At 36.1% G+C, this 23,901-nt stretch overlaps 2 protein-coding genes and 1 long non-coding RNA gene across 3 annotated transcripts in view; 1 reads left to right on the forward strand and 2 right to left on the reverse strand.

Annotated features, from left to right (window-relative positions):
* The window catches only part of LOC126972003 (uncharacterized), a 577,468-nt gene that overhangs the window by 182,637 nt on the left and 370,930 nt on the right, over positions 1-23,901 (forward strand). The gene's annotated exons all lie outside the window — the stretch shown is intronic.
* Positions 5-2,523, reverse strand: LOC126972022 (uncharacterized protein CG45076-like). Its single transcript, XM_050818573.1, has 3 exons — positions 2,470-2,523; positions 1,136-1,178; positions 5-876 (listed from the first exon to the last, which is right to left on the reverse strand). Exons 1-3 carry the CDS (start codon positions 2,482-2,484, stop codon positions 149-151), a joined length of 786 nt encoding a protein of 261 aa, XP_050674530.1. The 5' UTR covers positions 2,485-2,523; the 3' UTR covers positions 5-148.
* LOC126972034 (uncharacterized) lies at positions 13,128-18,408 on the reverse strand. The gene is made up of 2 exons (XR_007731033.1): positions 18,293-18,408; positions 13,128-13,487 (listed from the first exon to the last, which is right to left on the reverse strand). It is a non-coding gene; the product is annotated as an uncharacterized LOC126972034 (long non-coding RNA).

A 23,901-nucleotide genomic window follows, 5' to 3' on the forward strand; every position in this document is an offset into this window, starting at 1 on the left:
CGAAGGTCATTCAAAATTTTTATTCAATTACTATTTACACTCCTATCATACGATCTGCTGATAGAAATTTCTTTGGAACATGTAAAGGAAGATTCTGTTATGTTAGTCTTGATACTGAGGCGTGACTTGTCACTAAATCTTATATAGATTAGTGGTAGTATCTGGGACCATAACCATGGCCTCCATAGCCACCATAGCCTTGGACAGCATATCCATAGCTTGGGATGGCAGCATAGACCGGACCAGCTGAAATAACGGGAGATCCTTCCCAGCCATCATCATGAACTTGTCTTGCCACAGAGTCTGCTACAGCTTGCGCTTGGGCAGCGCTTGCAGCTACCGAGGCTGCTTGAGCTCTCGCCGCATTTGCGATACGAGCCGCTTCGATAGCTCGGGCGTTGGCGATCGCAACAGCTTGGACTCGGGCTGCGTTGGCAACACGTTCTGCTTCTACAGCACGGGAGAGTTCCAACGAGCTCGCTGCAGCGGCTCGTCTTGCTGCATCAGCAGCTCTTGCGTTTTCATAAGCCGCTTGTTGAGCTCTTTGTATGTTTGCGATACGAGCGGCGTCGAGTGCTTGAGCATTTTGAATAGCGTTGGCTTGTCCTGCTCTCGCAGCACTTTCTGCAGCGCGGGCGTTCTGGATACCGGCGGCAGCGGCGTTCCCGATCTGAGCGGCTTGTGCTGCTTGAGCGTTCTGGATAGCACTGAGTTGAGCTGCACCGGCTGCTCCTGCACTGTTGATGGCGGCACCGCTGCCAATACCAGCACCGTGGTCGAGGGGTAGGGGACCTCCGATTGGAGGAGGTAAAATCAAAGGGGCATAGCCCGACTGTTCGGCCTTGGAGTCTGCGCTACGATCTGCTTTTATTACATCTGTTGAGAAAATTTAGAAATTTATTGTGCTATTTTAGTTATAAATATATAATAATAGTAATAATATATAGTATATATAGTAGTAATATAATAATATATAATTATAGAAGGAAAACGGTAATATGTAATAAATAATAACCCGGGAAAAAAATACCTTCTCAAATTGCAGAAAATTGTTAGTATTACATATATAATTAGAATTGTTCATTGCAAAACTCACACGTAAGAATCGCGAGATAGATACTTTGTTTTTACTAACCTTTACCGAGTACTTCATAGGCTGAGATGACGACAAAGAGGATCTGAAAAATAAAATATTTATCGTCTTTAAGTTCTTCTATAAGAGCAATTTCTTTTTGTTTTTATTTTTGCAATAGAATAATAATAACAAAATGATACGTTTATTTTTATATTCGCAATTATTCCAAAATTGTGAGACAGGATCCTTGGATAGATTCGTGTTTTATTTGAATCAAGTAAGCGACTAGGTATATAAATTCATTTCTCATTTATAACGAGACTGACTACGCTTATTCAATGTTTCTTAACGAATTGCATGTTAACATGGAGATCATATCAGAGCAAATCTCATAAATTTTTTTGAAGATTTACCCCTTTATCCATAATAGTCTGCTAACTTAAAGCATTGCTAATTCTCACTTTGTCTTCTTCTATTGACCTAAGTCAGAATGAGAAAAAACACTCCTTAGCAGCTGTTTTAAGTTAGCGGACCATTATGAATAAGGGGGATAATCTTTAACACTAGCGTAGGCTTAGGGCGTTCAAAGACTGTAGTTTATTTTTTTCTGTATTTGTTAATATATTATCGACAGATGTTTTCAAAATATTTCAAGAGCAAAAACACGATTAATTTTCTCGCTAGTATAAAGCACCAATGCATCTATGTAACAGTTTTTACCTTTTCAATGCAAGTAAAAATTATTTTATATTAATACTAGCTGACCCAACAAACGTTGTATTGCCATAAACAGTAATAAAAAAATTCAATAATTAAAATGTTTGGGGTATAAAAAATAGATGAAGACCGATTCTCAGACCTACCAAATATATCGTAGATAAAATTTATCGTACGATAATAATAATTATATTCGATTGGCATCTTACAACTCTATTTCGAATCTGTGGATGGAATACAATAATATTAAAATCGCGATACAGAAATAGGTGTGAGAAAATTTGAAGTTCTATGTATTTTTTTATACGGAATCATAAAGAAAATAAAAATATTTTTTCAAAAAACTATCAAAAATTTTAGGGTGGGTGGTCTATAAAATTTAGGGGTTTGAAAAACAGATGTTGACCGATTCTCAGACCTACCCGATATACAAACAAATTTTCTAACAAATTGGTTTAACCGTTTCGGCGGAGTTTGGTAACAAACACTGGGACACGAGAATTTTATATATAAGATTATCCTTTACTCATCACAAATTGAATAAATATTAAATGTCGTCTTCTGGGCGACACAGAATTAAAACGCAGTTAAACCACGCATATTCAAGGCACGAAATGAAAAATTTCTCTTTTCTTTTTAAATATTATATAATATATTTATGATTAAAAATGGCTTACCGTAAGGCGCGACATTTTTTGTGTACGTATGTGGTAACAAAACGTTACTTGAACGAATTGTTTGATAATGATGCGTTCCTAAATTTAACTCGCAGTTTTATACTGCACCAAAAAATAAGTTACGTGAAATTACCAATTCTAATTAGATATTAACATTTCTAGAATGAAATAAATCAGTTCGCGAACGCAAGAAAACTGGATTATAACTGTTGAACCGCGAAAATGTAAGATAAATGAACAACTGAAATGATTACGTTTTGTACGTAAGTCTTTAACGTATTACCTTTCTTGGTAATAGTGATTTTCATTATTATAACACTAGAAATAAGGGATTGCTTGTAACTAATTCTAGTAGGCTTCATAAGATACATAATGCTTTAAGGGTAAATGTTTACACTTTCATAATAAAGTCCCAGCCTGTGTTCACGCAATAAATAAATTTAAATGTTTTATTAAAAATGGCGTAAATCCTACTACTCTACAGCTGAATATCTAATTGATCGGAAAGCCTGAGACTAGATTATGATATGATGTATATATTTTAATGACATCAAAAAGAATTGTAAAGGAATCAATTTTGAGAAAATAAATGCCTTTTATAGCACTAACAATAACAGTACAATATTGTATATTTAATTGAAAAGAGCGCAAAAAAAAATGCTGGGACAGTTTCGTGCGCCGCGTCTTCTCTCTCAGAGCACCATTTATTTCCGAAGCGGTAGTATGAGTAGTATTAGAAATGACATCAAATTCTAAAGGAATCAATTTTGAGAAAATAAATGCCTTTTATATATAATGGGGCAAACGGGCAAGAGGTTCTGGTGATTGGAAGTAGTGAAGTAGCCGCTCACCATTAACGCCTTCTCGTCCAGGGTAACGTGGAAGGCATAAGACCTCGCGGAAGGTCACCTATGCGATGGACCGATCAGTTCAAATCTGCTGTAGGCGGCCCCGTGCATGAGTGCACTCGAATGACCTTCAACAGAGAGAGAGATGGCGAGAAATTGCGAGGCGAATTACCTCAGCCTGTACTGAAACTTCAACCACGACACCACATGAGATTTCTAAGAAATTTGCAGGTAGACTGCCTTAGCAGGGATTTTGAGACAAATCTACGTGATACTCGTATGACTAACAAGAAGGTGCTTCATATTTACTTTTGCTTAGTTCGGGAAAATTCTACAAACGGAGGCCATTTGCTAGTTTTAAGTGTATTTATGAAGAATATTTCCGGGACAAAGGCGGCATAGTTTGGGGTTTCAGGGTTGTAAACATTTTTTATTTTCGATGCTCTTACCTAATATATTTTTATGTGTTTTTTTTATTACTCAGCTGGTATAGGTGATTTTAGCACAGCTTTGTTTAATGGCGTTAGTCCACCAAGGAAGATTATTATGTTTTTCTTTTATAATTTATGAATTTGGTAGAAGTTTATCTAAAAAGTTAATATATATTGAACCTTTACGGTGGTAGTAAAATCATATTTCAAGAAGCACAAACGTGTAACGTAAACGTAAATATATATCAAAGAACCTAATAAGATGTGTGAAATTTGTGTTATTAGAAATACCTAAGAGTTTTCCAATGTAGTTTGTCCAAAAGCCATTGTTACCATTATTTTATATATCTCTTATTATCTTTTTATACAGACTTATCAAATGTTATTACCTCTGACCTTGAAGACGAATATGACGGAATTGCATCATGTTACCCAGCCGGACTTCTCTAATCATATATTTTGAGGTTAGACAATTTTACCGGTTAATAAATTTGGGACTAAGAAAATATCCATAAATAAAATAACACACTAAATAACAACCTTCAGATTATAAATTATTAGTTTACCTATTTTCTCAGTAAAATACCATTACAGTTAGTAAAAACTTTGACTAAATTTTAAAATGGCGTTGACATATATCTGCGTCCTCCTATAAATAATCCTAATAAGATCGAATCTTAGATATGTACTTAGATTAAGGATTGGTCTCCGCTGCGCTCCAATAAGATACCGTACTACCTAAGAACAATAGCTTTTTTATTACGGCAACGTTTAGATGCTTGTGTGCGTGGTATATTGACACCCAAGGGCTCCTTTAAAATTTTGTAACATAGGCTTCGTGTTAATTTGCATTGAAATTGATGAAATACGTACTGATGATATGTGATCCCAATGTCTTTCTTATTTCTTGTAGTATAACTTTTTACAAAGTTTTACTACGTAACCGGGCATTTTAGTTTCAATTATTAGCAAAGTTTAACATAACATGTGGCACGTCAACGCCACACCTTGTTCTGACTGACTCGAGTATGCACACTTTGGCGTAGTATTAGTTGCCGCACTATGCGACGACGCCTGCGGTATCTAGTTGGAGCGCAGTGTGACCAATCCTTAATCTAAGCATAGGTAGTTAGAGAGAGGTCGCCCCCGATGACGGCTTAGAAGGCACTTCTCCAATGCCAATCTCAGGTGGTGTTTAGTAGGTAGGCACGCAGGCTCTTGTGAATCCCACATAACCTATACATGAGCATGCACCACCTTCCTCCCATCGTTTATCGGAGGGTAGCCCTTTCTTCTTCCTCTGGGTGCAAAAAAAAATTGAACTTACAAGAACTCGGGGCAAACCACTAGTAGTCTAACGGCCTTACAAAGAAACTTGGTATAAAGTTATAACTGATGATAAACAACGAAAATGTAAAATGTTTACAATATCGTTGACAAAACTGTCAATAGAATGATAATTCTGAAGTTTTCCGAATGACAAGCTGCCTTGCAAATAAACGCGGGAAACGTTATACGTCCGAACAAACCATTCGTAAGCAAAATGTCTATTTGTAAACATTTTACATATTCTTGGTTTATGCTTATGCCAATTTATTTGTAAGGCCGTATATGTTTACTATAAAAATCTAAACAAAAAGCTAGTAGAAGTAACGGTTTTCACAAGACTTATAAACCACAAGTGTAAATTGGAATGGCGGACGTGAAACACCGTGAAAATTCTTCCATAATCTGCAAGTACCTCTCAAAATAGCACATTTCACCGGCATGTCTTTTTTAACTCATCACAAGCATAGCTCTCTGCTTACGATTTGTCAATCAAATTCGATTACGGAAACAATAGATTCGGATTTCTTTTCTATCTTTCTATATCTCCGTTTGGGAATTTCTTCTCTCTTGTACCCTTTGTTAGTCGATAAGCTAGTAAGTCTATCAGTGAGCCACTTAATTGCCATCTACAGTATGAAAACAGGAACAAATTCAAATAGATAAGGTATGATCAAAGACTTTAATACAAGAAAACTCAGCAACTTTATACAAATTGTATTTTTAATGAAAATTAGGAACGAAACGAGCAGGACGTTCAGCTGATGGTAATTGATACGCCAATAAAAACCACAAAAATTCTCAGCGGCACTACAAGCGTTTTGAACCTTGAGACATAAGATGTTAATTCATTTGCCCAGTAATTGCACTAGCTACGGCGCCCTTCAGACCAAAACACAATAATGTTTACACATTAATGCTTTACTGCAGAAAAAGGCGCCGTTGTGGTACCCATAATCTAGCCGGCGTCCTGTACAAAGGAGCTTCCCACCGGATTCCGAATTGTTTGCTAGTTAATTACTAATTAGCAAAAAGCCCATCCCAATTATTATTTTATCTATGTTATTCAGCGACAATAATACTAAAATTTTGTTTACATTATGATTAAAACAATATAAAAGGGGTCAATCGTCTCAATTCTGTGTCATTTACTATCAGTTATTTGTGTTATTAAGCTGCCGAATTCGCAAAAAAATGTTTAAAGTAAGTTTGTAATAAATACGTTTTATATAAACTAATTTTGTGGAAGTGAAAACTTCTCCAGAGGTGGCGATGACCACATCTTGTGGGGCACTCGGATCACAACGACACAAAAATTTCGGAGTTTTTTATCATTAACACTATATTGTGTTTGTGAATAATCTAGCCGGCATCCAGTGAAAAGGAGCCCCCTGTTACTGGTTTATATTCATTTAATCAATAGTATTACTTCATGAATATAGAATTAAAAATATTGTACAAAGTTTTCACTTCTGTCGTGTGGTCTAACACACACATTTTACATTTTTATTTTATTTACAATTTTACCAACATAATTAGCACAACGCACAACTACTCGCATTTCCAGGGTTCCAGTAATCATCACGCTAACCCTTGGCGTTGCGTAGTGACATCGCTTCATTGTGTGACTTCTACCACATTATTTTAACTGTGTTGCGTTTCTCTATAGGATGGTTTTCAAGGACCTTTCTCTCACGTACAATCAAACTGTGGAATGAGCTTCTTTGTGCGGTATTACCGGGATGATACAACATGGGACGACATGGGACCTTCAAAAAAGCGCGAATATTTTTCTAAAAGGCCTGTAACGCTCCTGTGATTCCTCTGGTATTGCAGGAAAATGAGTGCAGTACCGATCAGTTCGCATCAGATAACCTCGTTTGTCTTTCCCATCGATAAAAACCTGCAATTCATTTAAGTCCAAATTTTGTGCGCAACCTTCTTTGATAGTAGTCGTTATGTATCGCTTTAAGATCTATACAGCGTACTAAGAATATGCTTAGACTTTACTTAAGTAAAACTTACCCGAGTGCAAGCTTAACGTAATCTTTGATTACGTTTTTATAGTAAATTGACATCTGAAACTATCCTGAGCTTAAGTTAAGACAGCCCAATGCAAAGGCCAAGATCGTGTTTTATAATTTATTACACTCAGCTTAGTTTTACGTGAGTAAAGTGTAAGTACGCTCTTTAGATCTCAGCCTTAATCTGCCACTCGGGGTGCGTTGAGTGCTCCATTAGTCAAAAAATTTGTAAGGCGTGATGACTTACAGTACGCAGACGTGGTCGCTAACTAAGGGCCTGATGAGAAAGCTTATAATCGCTCGACAACGGAGAAGGCTATTCTTGAAGATTCCCTGGAAGATTGAATCAGAAATAGGAGAAACAATGTCACTGACATAGCCCAGATGATTGCGAAACTGAAGTGGCAGTGGGCAGGGCACATAGTTCGACGGACAGATGGCCGGTGGGGCAGAAAAGTCCTCGAAAGGCGACCACGTACCAGAAAACCGACGATCTGGTCAAGATAGCCGGAATACGTTGGATGAGGGCAGCGCAGTACCAATTGTTGTGGAGATCTTTGGGGGAGGCCTTTGTCCAGGAGTGGACGTCTTCCGGCTGATGATGATGAAGACCAAGGCGTGCGGGTCTCACAGACCCGACCTGGGAAACTAAGCCATGTAACTTTCCATTAGTATGGCGAGGGATAAGATGTGTCCTTATTAATACAACAAATTAATAGAGTATTTAAATTTTAAAGTCATTAAATTTTGAAAAGAAACTTTTATTTCTGTTTCAACTCTGATTTTTCAATTACAGATTGTGTGCGCCATTGTTCTACTGGTTGCCCTGTGCCATGGTGAGTACTTGAAACTATTATGCAACTGTCTGTATTAACAATAATAAAATGAATATTCTTTTTAAGATATTTTCTTTTATAGCTGATCTAATCCGTTTGTTTTCTTTATTCTGTTCTATTGCCTTTCTACAACCAATGTTAGTTATTGTATTTTATTTTTTTATTTAAAAAAAATATATATTTTAACAAAATAAAGTAAGTTTGGTTTTTTTCAACACTAAATTAAGGAATTGAAAAAAAGGGCGACTGCTAGAGGATATAGCAATAAAAAAATTATGGACAAAAAAATCGACATCAAATAAGACTATTCTAAAACAATAGGTATATTATGCACTAATAAGTAAAAAAACCGTTATTCTATACAATCTGATTCTAGTTACAATAATTGTTATTTTGTAATCGTTGTCCTCCCGCCGCGGCCCAACCCCCTCTCGCCTTGTCACGTTGCGCGTGCGACACAAGCACATCTCACCTACATCTATGGATGTTTGTTTCCGAGTCATGGATGTTTATATGTATTTATGTATGTTCATATATACTTAAGTAAGTATATTGTATTAAATATATCGTTGTCTTACAACCCATAACACAGTCTATATGCCTAATTTGGGGCAAGATAATTTGTGTAAAAAATGTGTCAATATTATATTATATTATATATTATGAATATTATGTTGAAATTTGTGAAGATGTTGTCCTTAATAACAATCATCAAGACAGATATTCGTTTCGTTTATTTTGAGTTATACCGATATCCTTATATAATTTATACGTCTAGATATAGTCTTTTGCTGTTCAACAACCGATAGAAACGAGTCACGTTTATTACTTTAGTGTGCGTGACAAGCTACGTCTCACACCCTTTGTTTTGTATGACACATTGTATTAGAATGCGTGGATTGTTCAAAATATATGTTAACTCTAAACTGAAATTTTTTTTACAGTTTTCATAGTCTAAATAGATGTTTAAATGATTTAAGGCAAAATCTACTATTTCTTATTCCTCATTTTTGTAAATTTGTCATTCGCAACATACTTAATTTTAATATTATCTTTTATGTGATTTAAAATAAAATCGAAAGTGGACACACTCATTCGGTAGTAATTGAATTGCTACTGAATTGCTTGGAATTCATTAGAGATCGGACTAGTGTGTAAAAACTATCCAAAATCAGTCCAAGTTTTCTAGATCTGTATTTTCACGGATACGGATCGGACTCTGATCGCTCTAAGACCGCTTTCGCACTACGTCCGATCCGAATCCAATACGTACCCGAGAAAATACGGACCGGTGTTGTCATAGAACTATTTCTATCGGTTGACAGAAAGAAATGGAATGACGGAAGCCGGATCTAGTGCGTAAACTACCATAGAAAAAGTTCTACGAATATTTCGGACCGTGTTTTCACGGATAGGGATAGGATTCGGATCGGACGTAGTGTGAAGGCGCTCTTATTCTATTTTTGAATCTGATTTCAGTCACCCCAAGATATAAGTATACATATCTTCACTATAATTAATTTCTGAGTTAAGGTGGGCTTATTTAAAATACAAATATGTACACTAATTGTGTGCTTGAGTACACATAACACTGTGAGCACTGAAGCATTCAACAGCTACATTGATCCGTTCTAGAAATTATGTAAACCAGTTGAATCTACTTCATGTCTATTTTTTTTATTTTATACTTAATAAGTACACTTTTTACATTATAATGTATGTCTTGCCAAATTTTAACAGTTTGTTGGCAAGTTATTGCGCTTAAAAACATTTGATTACCTCAGTTGGTTAGAGCACCGGCACGGAACGCTTGAGTTCTGGGGGGTCGAGTCCCGCATCGTTCATAAAATTTTGTTTTTCAAATTTTATTGGTGTATTAATACTAGAAGTGAGGGTTATCACTTTAAAAACATAACATATTACTTAACTACTGCATACTTTAAACTAAACTATGAGAACTATAAAAAAGAAACGAGTTATTCAATACTATTCAACGCCATTTTTCAGTTTAAATTTAACTGCGCTTTTTTTTAGTTTGAGAACACTGTTAAATGTTTTTTTTTTATGATAATAAAGGAAGAGACGAACAGGATGTTCAGCTGATGGTAATTGATACGCCCTGCCCATTACAATGTATTATCACTCAGGATTCTTGAAAAATCCAAAAATTCTGAGTGGCACTTCAATTGCGCTCGTCTCCTCGAGGCATAAGATGAAGTCTCGTTTGCCCAGTAATTTCACTAGCTACGGCGCCCATCAGACCGAAACACAATAATGTTTACACATTAATGCTTTACTGCAGAAAAAGGCGCCGTTGTGGTACCCATAATCTAGCCGGCGTCCTGTACAAAGGAGCTTCCCACCGGATTCCGAATTGTTTGCTAGTTAACCTGCTTTACCGCACAAATAGGTGCCGTTGTGGTATCCATAATCTAGCCGGCTTCCTGTGCATAGGAGCCTTCTACTGGTAAATTCATTAAATATTTTACCATAGTAATTTTTAATCTTTCGAACCATTAACTTTTCCTGCTGTAGAAGGGGAATCAAATGTAACATGGAGAATAGCGTATTGTATAAAAAGACACACTTCAAAATGGTATTCCGTGCCCTCTGGTTTTAAGGCTCCTTATTGGTTTCTATTCCTGTTATTCTCTTCATCAACGGTATCACTGCTTGTTTTCGACACTCCAAACTCCTATACGCTGATGACATGAAAATATTTAGACAAATTAGTGACCTTGATGATTGCCAGATTTGAAAGATACTGTCGATATTAAAATACCTTAGAGCTAGATAGAGCCTTTTGCTGCTACACAACCGATGAAGACAGGCCGGGTTCATTACTTTAATGTGCGTGACAAGTTTAAATCAAAGACTGATCTACAGCAAATCTACAGTCTACACTTTACACATTTATTACTCACTTACACATACAGCAACCACTCGAAAGGGATCAATACTTGAGAAAAAAAAAATCAAATTCAAAATTTCTATATTTGGTATTAAAATATATATAAAAAATTACTTAAACCTACTTATTAAAGCAATTTATAATTAAGCCTTATATATGTAGGTATCAGAAAACTTATTTCTACAACCCGATCTACGTATTAAGGGATAAAACTTTATTATGCTTAAAAACTAATACATGAGGTTTGTGGAGGGGGAATCCAGGAAACTGGGAAAACCTGGCTATTTGCTGTTGATATAACGCATAACTCGAGCAAATAACTGGTGACCGTAAGTTAACTTTCGGCAGGAACATTGTTAGCTTGTTTTAATGTTTATCTTTGTGCTCTGTGCACCATCTATCGGATGCGATATGAACTAAAAAGACAGCCGGTTTCACGTTCAACACTACGTCTTTCATTCGCGATTTGTATGTCGCATGACGTTAGTATTACAAGCGGGAACGGCGCAATGTTAGCGCCGTTTACGCTTACACTTACTCTCACCTGGGTTTCCCGGTTCGAATCCTCACCCGTAACGTACCAAAGTGTTACAATCCTTATAAGGTCGGCAATTGAATGAATGAATGAATAAATGAAAACTTCATTAATAACAAACACAAACCATACAGAATAATACAACTAAAAAAGACTTAGAGGTAAAAAAATAATTAAAAACTTATAGCATAAAAATATACAACATAAAACAAATGTATGCATAATATTATAGTGATGATCTTAATTTAAAAGTACTGTGTAGCAGTTATTGTTATCAAAAGGAACTGACTCAGCGTCGTGCTGTATTGGAATAATACCAACACAGCAGCCCCTGGAGACCCATTGAGTAACTACTATTGTTAAAAAATAAATATAAATTTAATTGAGATTCTTCTAGCTTACAAGAGAGTAGTGGCCGCAGTGCTCAAATCACATTATCTGAACATTTAAACATTTGTCCTCATCTTCCATAAAAAAAAATTATTGAGACTTATTGCATTTTTTTTAGGTATGCCCCAAGGCTATGACTATAACCAAGGACGGAATGCACCAGGAACTGAATACAGCGGTCTAGGACAAGGTTATCCCGGGCAAGGTTACCAAGGTTTTCGTCAAGGCAACCAAGGTTTTGGCCAGGGAAATCAGGGTGGTCAAGGTTCTGGCCAGGGAAATCAGGGACACCGTCATGGCTACCAAGAATATGGTTATTAGATATTAATAGCGTAAGACAATAATAAATGAAATGTAAAACATATATATTTTTTTATTGTATGTATAAAATAGCTGTTACTCTATCACTGATAAATGTTATACCTACTTAAATATTTATATGTTAAAATCAAGATTAAATAAATATTCTAAGATTGAAAATTCTAAATTTACTGCGCTCCAACTAGATACTGTTTAAAAACATGTGTCTAAGCCATAATTTAATAATTTTTTGTAATATCACTCCAAATGCTTATCACAAGTCGGAAGTTGAACATACATACCAATATTTATGAACGACGCATTAGTCATTCCGACAGGCTAAGTGATCAAAGCGCTGGGGCGTATCTCAAGAGGCGTCGGTGCGAATTATCCATTAATTTTGTTACATTATGTTTGTAAATTTTAAAACTGTTATGAGTGTAGTAGTTAGTAACCTACATAAATTAACAGTAAAAGAAACAATGCTTATGAAGGGCGCAGGCATTTTTTTACCAGTGGGAGGCCTCTTTGCACAGGAAGCCGGCTAGATTATGGGAACCACAACGGCCCCTATTTCTGTCGTGAAGCAGTAATGTGTAAACATTATTATGTTTTAAATTACTGTGCGAATGAGACTTAACATCTTCTGTCTTACGAGCGCAATTGTAGTGGCGCTCAGAATTTTTGGGTTTATAAGAATCCTGAGCGGCTCTCCATTGTAATGGGTAGGGCGTATGAATTACCATCAGCTGAACGTCCTGCTCGTCTCGTCCCTTATTTTGATAAAAGGCCCAAAGTCATGGAAATTAGCCCTTGTCAACAGCTCTGCGGCTAATTAGAAGCCAAATGCCATTACCTCCCTGCTCTCCAAAATCATGGAGAGCGTTATTTACCGCCAGCTCTTGATATCCTTAGTGGGTCACCAGTTGTCACTAATTTAATCCAGAACAATCTAGTTTGTGCTAGCCGAGCTCAAAAATAAATGAAGATGCAAACACGGTTGAGTGCATACGCAAAAGTTACGAAAATCTTATAATTGTATACATGAAAACAAAAATGCTGCAGTAAAATTTAATTGTTTAGTACAATATTAAACTTTTATAAAATATTTATGAGAAATAAATATCAAATCACACAATTACTATGGTTGACCAACGCCATTTATTTCATGTTAAAGGTTTGTATGGATGAAAGTTAGTAGTAGTCTTAGTAATGGTATTGATATAAAAATTAAACAAAGAATTTAATTTTTCTCCTTTAAGTTAGGATCAGATTTTTCTAGAATTTTCGGTATTTCTACTCCTTTCGTAGAATTGATCATGTTATGATCAGGCTTTGCAGCTTCGGATGGGTTCATGTTTGGGTTGTTTTCTTCAGCCAGGCTTACGGATACCACAAGTAACAGGCAAGCGAGGACCTGTAAAAAACAAAAAATTGAAACCTTTTAATTCAGTATATCTTAGTTATATAAGAAAAACTCAAAAGTGTGTTATTTTCTGGGAATTGCTGATAAATAATTGCAGTCAAATAATCAGCATGCTTCAATGGCCATTTTGACCAATAAAAAATAAAAATTAAATTGTGACAGAACATGAAATCTTTACCTACTGCCGGAGGCTCGGCTTCGGATTCTTAAAAGTTATTATATTTATAAGTTTTTTTTATGAAATAGGAGGACAAACGTGCGTACGGGTAACCTGGTGTTAAGTGATCACCGCCGCCCACATTCTCTTGCAACACCAGAGGAATCACAAGAGCGTTGCCGGCCTTTAAGGAAGGTGTACGCGCTTTTTTTGAAGGTACCCATGTCGTATCGTCCCGGAAACACCGCACAAGGAAGCTCATTCCCCAGCTTTGTAGTACGTGGAAGAAAGCTCCTTGAAAACCGCACTGTGGAGGACCGCCACACATCCAGATGGTGGGGATGATATCCTAACTTGTGGTGTGTCGTGTGAAGGTGGAATTCGGCGGCAGGAATCAGGTTGAACAGCTCTTCGGAACACTCCCCGTGATAAATGCGGTAGAAGACACACAATAAAGCGACGTCTCTACCCAACGCCAAGTGATCCAGCCGTTCACAGAGCCCTGGGTACCCGACAATTCGAGCTGCTCTGCGTTGCACGCGGTCAAATGGATCGAGCTTTTTCTGGGGTGCGCCAGACCAGAGATGACAGCAATACTCCATGTGTGGGCGGACCTACGCTTTGTAGAGCGCTAGAATGTGGGCCGGCTTGAAGTATTGCCGTGCTCTATTGATGACGCCCAGCTTCTTCGAAGCCAATTTGACTTTGCCCTCCAGATGGCCACGGAATTGGCAATCGCTCGAGATTTCGAGACCCTGTATTCCGATACTAGGCGAGGCTTTTAGGGAAGTGTTGTCGAAGAGCGGTGATACGGCAAATGGGGATTTTTTTGTGGTAAACGCGCAAACTTGAGTCTTCTGGGGGTTGAATTGGACAAGGTTCAATTTACCCCATTCCGCGACCTTCTCGAGAGAGGACTCGATAGAAGACACAAGTTTCTCCCCGCACTGGTCGACGTTTTCCCGAGAGAGACTTGCATGCCCCATATATACGGCATCACCAGTGCTGTCGTCTGCATAGCAATGTATGTTGGAGGTGTCCAACATATCATTGATATGCAGAAGAAACAGCGTGGGAGATAGCACACAGCCTTGGGGCACTCCAGCGTTCACTGGCTTGGGATTCGAGCAAAAACTGTCGACAACGACTTGTATGCTACGCCCAGGGAGGAAGCTGGAGGTCCACTTGCATAATCTCTCGGGAAGCCCAAATAATGGAAGTTTTGAGAGGAGCGCCTTGTGCCATACACGATCAAATGCCTTCGCTATATCCAGGCTAACTGCCAGGCCTTCCCCCTCGCTTTCAATAGCCGCCGCCCATCTATGTGATAGGTATATCAGAAGATCACCTGCCGACCGACCATGGCGAAAGCCGTATTGTCGGTCGTTTATCAACTGGTGACCCTCTAGGTATACTAAAAGCTGGCGGCTAATTATGCTCTCCATGATTTTGGAGAGCAGGGAGGTCATAGTAATAGGCATGTAGTTTGCCGGATCCGAACTGTCTCCTTTTTTTGGATCGGATGGACAAGGGCTGACTTCCATGAGTCAGGGACTACGCCTTTGGAATAAGAGTGCCGGAATAAACGCTTTAGCACCGGCGTCAACTCAGGGGCACACGTTCTAAGCACGTTTGGAGAAATGCCAACCGGCCCGCTCGATTTCCTGACGTCCAACGAAAACAGAGCTCGCCTTACAGTTTTCTGTCTGAACTGTACTTCAGGCATAGAGCTCTGACACCGCGGGATGGTCGGCGGTGTTTTTCAGTTGTCGTCAAGAGTCGAGTTGGAGGCGAAAAGAGCGCACAGGAGATCGGCTTTCTCTTTTGCCGTATGGGCCAGGGTGTCATTCCTCATATGCAACGGCGGCATGGACGGCTGGTTGGACTGGAAAGCTGCTCGCCGATATTGACGACGTGCTTTGACTTCGCATGGGCGATTTGCCGCTTAAAAAATTTGGAGGCACGATTATATTTCCTCTTTAGAACTTTGCAGTTCGGATCCTTTGTGACCAGCGCCGCAACCCAAGTTCGATATGCCTGTTTATTGCAGTGCTACTTTAACTGACGCATCGAACCATTTTTATTTATAATCGCTTATAAAATGCTCACAGAATACCTTTATTTATTTACGGTGTGTGTGAATGACGCAGCCACTGTACTCAGTAACTTTTGTATTCATTTACATTTACTTTTTTTGACTTACTCGTGTAAGAGATGGACTATTAGATGTTTGTGTAAAGTTACTACTAGTTTACATATTATATTGTAATTGAAATGATTAATTGTAAATCGATGAAAATGTAAATATTGATATAAAAGAGTGGCAATTTATTTCTTGCTACTTCTTCTCATTAGCTCAACCCTTAACGAAGTAGCGGTAAATACAATAAGAAAAAATATTTTTTTGACATTCACAAAGTGATTTTGATTTGATTTTATTTACTCAACGTGAGTACAAGAATTTATAGGACTGATTGAGTGTCTTGTTTTAGGGGTGAAGGTTTTTTACCGAAGTACCTTCAAGTATAGAGCATCCTATAATTTCAACTTACAACAATAATATAAAAGGAAGTCACTAGGCCACGCATACTAGCACTCCACTTTTCCTGCCAGCTTCTTATTTTTTCCATTACTGACCTGGCCACTTTCTATTAAACCCCGATCTACTCGTGGACCTATTACACCAACTTTCCACATTAACTACATTTTTTTTTCAACATATTTTGGTCTATCCCCTTCATCTCTAGATGATTTTCCTCACCTAACTTCCTATTCCTATCCTTAGGTAAGCTGAGAGACAATAATTGATCTTATGGTCACTCAAACCCTTGTACTTTGCCCATCGGTACTTCAACATAAATGCGACAATTAAATGTGACAGGATATGAATACTGCTAAATGATCACCGCCTACCATAGTCTCTTGTAACACTAAAGGAATCACAGGAGCATTGCCGTTGTGGTGAGTGTAGCTTCCCAAAGAGATGCTACGTTTACGCATTAAAGGACCACATTTAAAGGGGATTTGCAACGGGGTTTCATCTGCACTATTACAGAATCTACACGTTCTGCAATCTCTGAGACCTAAGATTGAGATGTGTTTGTTTAATCTGCAGTGCCCCGTTAGTGTCCTGGTTAGAATGCGTAAGTTTTCCCTACTTAGCCCTAGTGCCTCATGTGCAGTCTTCTTCATGAAGGCTTGGATTAGGGTATCACTAGTCGTTGATTTTTTTTTATGAAAAATAGGGGACGAGACGAGCAGTACGTTCAGCTGATGGTAATTGATATGCCCTGCCCATGCAGTGCCGCTCAGGATTATTGAAAAACCTAAAAATTCTGAGCAGCATTACAACTGCACTAGTCACCTTGAGACATAAGTTGTCAAGTCTCATTTGCCCAGTAATTTCACTAGCTGCGGCGCCCTTCAGACCAAAACACAGTAGTGCTTACACATTTTTGTATCCATTGTGGAACCCATAATCTAGCCGGCATCCGGTGCACAGGAGCGTCCCACTGGTGAAATACTTGACTGGTGGTTCTAGAGTATAATCCTGGTTAGAATTATTATTTGGTCTCTGCGAAATATAGCAGCTTCTCAGCGTACCTAATTCTTACAAACTTTATCTGTCTTATCAATAAACGTAATTAGAAGTTACTCCAATTTGAAAATTACTTTTTTTTATGACATGAGACATGATAAGAGACGACATATGCAGGATGTTCATCTGATGGTAATTGATACGCACTGGCCATCACAATGCAGTGCCGCTCATAATTCTTGAAAAACCCAAAAAATCTAAGCACTACAATTGCGCTCATTTCCTTGAGACATAAGATGTCAAGTCTGATTTTCCCAGTGATTTCAAGAGCTACGGCGCCCCTAACAACGAAATACAATAATGCTTACACATGACTGCTTCACGGCAGAAATAGGCAAGTAACTCTGTAGCGACACAGGTAAGCTAAAGACAAAAAGTTTTAAATTTAAAATAACTATACTTCGCGTTTATTAATAACACAGAAACAGTATTAATAGTTATCTATATATATATATATATATATATATATATATATATATATGAGAACAACAAATCATTTACATATATATATATATATAAATGATTTGCTGTTCGTTAGTCTCGCTAAAACTCGAGAACGGCTGGACCGATTTGGCTAAGTTTAGTCTTGAATAATTTGTGGAAGTCCAGAGAAGGTTTGATAGGTGAATAAATACAATACAACAAAACAAAACAACAAATTTGTTTTTCCTTTGATGTGTCCATACATAATTCCTATGAGAGAATTTATTGACGCACGGTTTGACAGTTCTGCTGTGAAACAATTTGCAGAAAACATTAGCAGGGTGCATATTTTACGAAGTAATTTTTGATGTTATGATATATTATTGACAAATTCTTTTAAAAACATTATTTTATTTATTATATACAGAACAACGTCTGTTGGGTCAGCTAGTTATTAATAATAATTCAATTGCAACAAACCACAGCCCACAAAATAAACGCCATGATGTCGCCACTGGACATATGAGCTTCAATTTTGTAAACCTCACAAGCTAAGTACTACTAGTATAAAATTAAGCAATTATTGTTAAAGTCCGCCATTAAATTCAAAATACTTACCACGAATCTCGTCATCTTTCCCGATTTGTAACTAACATAAATTTATAAAACGAATCGTTTTATAGGCGTACTAGGATACCTTTGTATCAACAATTGTAGAGAAAAAGTTCTTCACACGATACAATCATCAATATAACAATCAAATAATTAAAATGGAATTAGTCTTAGTTAGAAGCGATTATAAACGCCATAATTATTATCAAATACGTCTGCTATTAGGATTGCTGTATAACTATGATTAGGAAATAATATCTTGCTGTGCTGTTAATTAAACACTAGCTTATTCCTTTGGCTTTACCTGTTTTATCTTCGGGTCACACGACATAAATGTATTTTTGCAAGACGTATGACTGTAGTCTTCACCTTCGCACGACACGCCACAAGTTACGATATCATCCCCACCATCTGGATGTGTGGCGGTCCTCCACAGTGCGGTTTTCAAGGAGCTTTCTTCCTCGTACCACGAAGCTGTGGAATGAGCTTCCTTGTGCGGTGTTTCCGGGACGATACGACATGGGTACCTTCAAGAAAAGCGTGTACACCTTCCTTAAAGGCCGGCAACGCTCTTGTGATTCCTCTGGTGTTGCAGGAGAGTGTGGGCGGCGGTGATCACTTAACACCAGGTGACCCGTACGCTCGTTTGTCCTCCGATTCCATAAAAAAAAAAAAAGTCTAGTGGCAGAAAAAGTAAGTAGGACTTGAGTAATGTAACCTTAGATAGTTTATATGTCTAGATAGAGTCTCTTGCTGTTAGAGAACCGATAATAACAGACCAGGAATATTAGTTTAGTATGCGTGACTAGCTAGGTCTTACAATTACGATTTGTATGACTCTTTGTATTAGGGTGCGTGAATTTCTCTAAATAGAAATTAGGTATAAACTCATTTTTTTTGACGTTTACGCAGCTGTCATAATCTATCTAGACGTAGTCACTGCGTATAACAGCCGTTTTGATTAATTGGTATCCCCGTTCAATTACCAGATCTTATCTATCCATAGTCTGCGTTTCATAATCAAGGACAAGTGCTATCTATCTGTTGACAATGACGGTTAGCTTCTTCTCTATTGAAACAGTTCTTTGCTGAACAAATGTTTAATGTGACAATATTTATTAATTATTTTTTTAAATTTGAATAAAAATTCGAATTACGTTTATTTGTTCATTTATTTTATTTCTTCCTTGTTTATACCTCTTGACAGTTTTGACATATCGATTTCATAGGTAATGCTTTAAACTTTGCGAATGACGTGTACGACGTCATGACGTGTTTCTTGAGTGCTCCCTAACATTTTAATTGTATTTAATTATTTGGAGTAGTGTGAAGATGTTTACGGTGTAAAATACTAAATTTTGAAGATAAATTTAAAGTGTGTGACAATCCAGTTTATAGAATCCTTATTTCATCGAGTAATATTAGTATTAATATTTCAATATTGTGTTTCGAGTGTCATGATGTCAGTGAGCGGTTGCCTCCGTAAAACTTGAAGTCAAACGATAAGTAAAAATTATAAATTAAGTCTGTTTTTCATTAGTATTATAAGAAAGTTTAGTATCGATGCTTCAAATACAGGCGTTACTCAACAGAAATTAACCGCTCATCCTGCACTAAATACCTTTGAATTCCGAGTGCACTCTTCGACGTTTCATTTATTACTGTTACAACAGGGTGATTATGAAAGTTATCATTAGATAACTATCATAATAACTAAACAAACACAAGGGCTATTCATTACAAGGTGGAACCAACAGTAACGATATTATTTAACTAAATTCAACCATTGTGATTTTGCGCTTAAAGACACTAAGTAAATTTGTGTTGGTTGTTTTAATAACTTACGACGGTACTTCAAAATCCGTGCTTAATACTTATGACGTCTGAGCCTATATTTGACGTGGGCTTGTTAACATAGATTCACACATTTCAAACCGAACATTAATTACTGAATAGCTTTGTCGTTTGACATTGGACTAACGTGTTGGTGATTACAGTTCGAATTTTATGATTTATTTTTGATTATATATGTAACGTGTTTTTTAATTTATATGTTTTGGCCAATTTTAATTTTATTGTTGTTTATTTCATTGGCATTTTATTTGAATCCATAAGGATGGAGGAAGGATTATTACCTATAAAGGTAATAATTTATTTTGTATTTAAATTTTTATTCAGGCTTTTTTGTAAATAATTGATTGTTCTTTTACATATATTATAAGCAGATTCCCAACAACTAAAAGTGGCTTTACAAGAATTAAAGCTTTCTAGAGAATTGTGTAACCAATTGACTAGTGAACGTGAAGAGAACGAGAAAATATTGTTAGAAGCCCTAGAAAATAATACTAAGTTAAAAAGTGAGTTGTCTGCTTTACACTTACAATATGACTGTATCATCGAAGAACGAGATAAGCTACAAATGATTATAGATGGTTTTGATCAGTGTGGTGCAGAGTATGAGAATACCTTAAAGCGAAACTCTATCCTGGAACGAGAACTGTGTGATGCCCACAAACAAATAGCACAAATGGAAGAGGAGTCTCGTTTTTCAGCCGCACAAGAAACCCAAAGCTTATTTAACGAATTACTATCAGCGAATAGCGTAGTTAAGCAAGTTTCCGTTGCAAGCAATAATGTAGCCGGCTCCGTGATTGACTTGACTGATGATAGCACAGTGGTGGGAATTAATTCTGTATGCAACAAAAAGACATCAAAAGTATATGGTAAAATAAAAAAACACAGAAACTCCACAACATCAAAGATATTAAAAAATAAGAAAAGTCTCAACAATAGTAATAATAATAAGAATAAATTAGATTCCTTAGACAAACTAAAAATTTGTACAGAAGAATTAAAAAATAACAGAATAAAATATGTAAATCACATACAACATCTCGAGTCTGAACTAGCCCATGTTGAAGGTAGTTTGAGGTCAATAACAAGTCTTTATGACAATTCTCAAGAGACGATTTGGGAGTACTCTGCGAATATGGATGAGCTACTTAAATTATCTCAAAGTAACCAGGAACGATTCGATTCCTTGATGATCAATTATTTGTGTGACTGCCAAAATTCTGCGAATTTAAAACAAGATAGAGCAGCTCTCCCCTTAACCGCTGAAATTAATATCGGATCCAACACTAGAACTATGCGTAAAAAAAACAATTATAAAACTGTAATATTTTGTGATGAAATAGGGAAAAATTTAGGCAAACTACTACACAGTAAAATAGAACACAGTAATAAATAACTGCTTCCCAAACACTAGTTTTCATGATATTATTCCAAAAATATTAAGTTCAAATTTAACACATGAAACAAACTTAATAATATGGTTTGGAAATATAGGAGACATGAACAAACGTGACCTTATCAAATATGTTGAGACACTATGTTCACTAAATATTAAAAAATTGTAATATTTACATTCCCGTAGAGCAAAAGCCTACAACAAGCTGAAAACGAACTTAGATATAATTTAAATTTAACATTACATACTATTCTAAATAATAATAAACTAATTAAATAAACTAATTAAATAATTAAACAATTATATTAAAAATAATTTATATTTGAGAAAAGGTAGTAACGACCTCTCAGACTTTTATAAACGTCAAGTAGCTGTGTCACTGTCTTACTACTTTAGTATAACAGCCAGGAATTTGGCTACCCAGAAAATGCACACTATTTGTTCTGAAGAGATTCGTGACAATGTCACATTGGAAGCTATCCCAAGTAATTTAAATTAGTTTATAAGACAACAGAGGATGTCTCTAGCATTAATAAGCTACAAAATAAATTATTTAAGACAACGGAATTATCCTCTAGCAACATCAAAACAAATAACAATTTATGTAATATTAGAAGTAGCAAAGAAAGAGGAATAATAACTTTAGTACATCAAAACATCCAGTGTTTAAGAGGCAAAGATTTAGAAGTTGAATTATTTTTGAACAGCAATGATATTGATATTTTATGTATTACTGAACATTGGTTAAGAGATTATGAGCAAATGTTTAATTTAAGCAATCACATAGTTGGAAGCTCGTTTAGTAGAACCAACTTTATTCATGGTGGTTCCTTGATTATAGTCAACAAACAATTTCAGTGCAAAAATCGTAAAGATATCGAAGCGTTATCTGTTGAGCGTGTAGTGGAAATATCTGCAATAGGGATAAAAAAAAATCTATGTGTATATAGACCGCAGCTGGCAAATTTTGAAATATTTGAAAAAACTATAGAAGATGTGTTATCGAAACTATCTCAATCGAAAAAGAAATTAGTTGTATGTGGCGACTTTAATGTTAATACATATTATAAATAACTGCTGCTTAAGTGTGCGATTGCTGAATCTGTTCAAATCATTTAATCTCTCTCATTTGTTTGCGGAGCCTACTAGAATATCTGCGACTAGCGCCACGTGTATTGACAATATATTCACTGACATTATTCCAATAAACAAATGTATTATTAGTAAATTAGACTCAGACCATTTGAGTCAACTAATAAAAATTAAAGACATCAGATCTATTCTGAAAAAACAAGTTAAATGTACTCCTGTAACAAATTATCGTTTAAATCAATTGAAAAATTGCCTCAGTTCCAATTCTCTATTCCTACCTCAACTTAACTTAGATGCCAATGCAATGTACAACATATTTTTTGAATCATTTACTAAACTGTTTTACTCTATTTTCATTTCAAAATCATTTATTCCAAAAAATACTTTATCTTTTAATGACTGGGCTTCCGTCGATTTACACAAACGTAGACAAACATTGTATAACTTATATGAAGAGAGGCAATTTAATACGAGTGCAAAATTTAAAAATTATGTAAGGTTATATTCTAAAGAATTCAAGAACGATTGTAAATTAGCTAAGTCTCACAACATAAGTTTAAAGATTAAAAATAGCAATGACAAAATAAAAACAACTTGGAAAATTATAAATGAGGAGATCGGTAAAACTAATAAGAGAAATAATGAATTCAAATTAAAGATTGGTAACAGAAACATAAAAACAGATTCTGAAATTGCAGATACATTTGAAAAGTTTTTTACTGATATACTGGTCTCTATAACAAAATATCTAAATTTCTCACCTATATCTGCAATGAAACTGCTACAGAAAAACGTATCTTTATGTAATAGAAACTTTAAATTTAAGCATGTTGATTGCATAGAGATTATTAAAATGTTTAGACTAATTAGCGTTAAGAAAACTAAAGATCTCTGGGGAATCTCTGTTAACGTAGTGAAATCTGTAATAGAAATTGTAGCCAAAGACTTAGCTTTTATTTTCAATAAGTGTGTAGATTGCGGTATATTTCCAAACCAAATGAAACAGAGCAAGATCACTCCTCTATTTAAGTCGGGAGAGAAAGCTGACCCCACCAATTTTAGACTCATATCAGTACTATCAACCTTTAGCAAGATTTTCGAAAAAATTATGTTAACGCAATTAATTAACCATTTTTACAATAATAACCTCATGCATAATAAACAATATGGTTTTACTCAAGGTCTTTCAACCACAGATGCTAGTATCGAGTTAATAAGAAATATTTTGGATGCTTGGGAGGATTCATGTGATGCGTTAGGAGTGTTTTGTGAT

This window comes from Leptidea sinapis, chromosome 25 (assembly GCF_905404315.1).
Source record: "Leptidea sinapis chromosome 25, ilLepSina1.1, whole genome shotgun sequence".
In the NCBI taxonomy this organism is placed as follows: Eukaryota; Metazoa; Arthropoda; class Insecta; order Lepidoptera; family Pieridae; genus Leptidea; species Leptidea sinapis.

Bases quoted from the DNA above. Each gene is read 5' to 3' on its own strand.
- LOC126972022 (XM_050818573.1), bottom strand. The intron at 877-1,135 runs GTTAGTAAAAAC...TTTTCTCAACAG, and splicing joins CTATGAAGTACTCGGTAAAG to ATGTAATAAAAGCAGATCGT.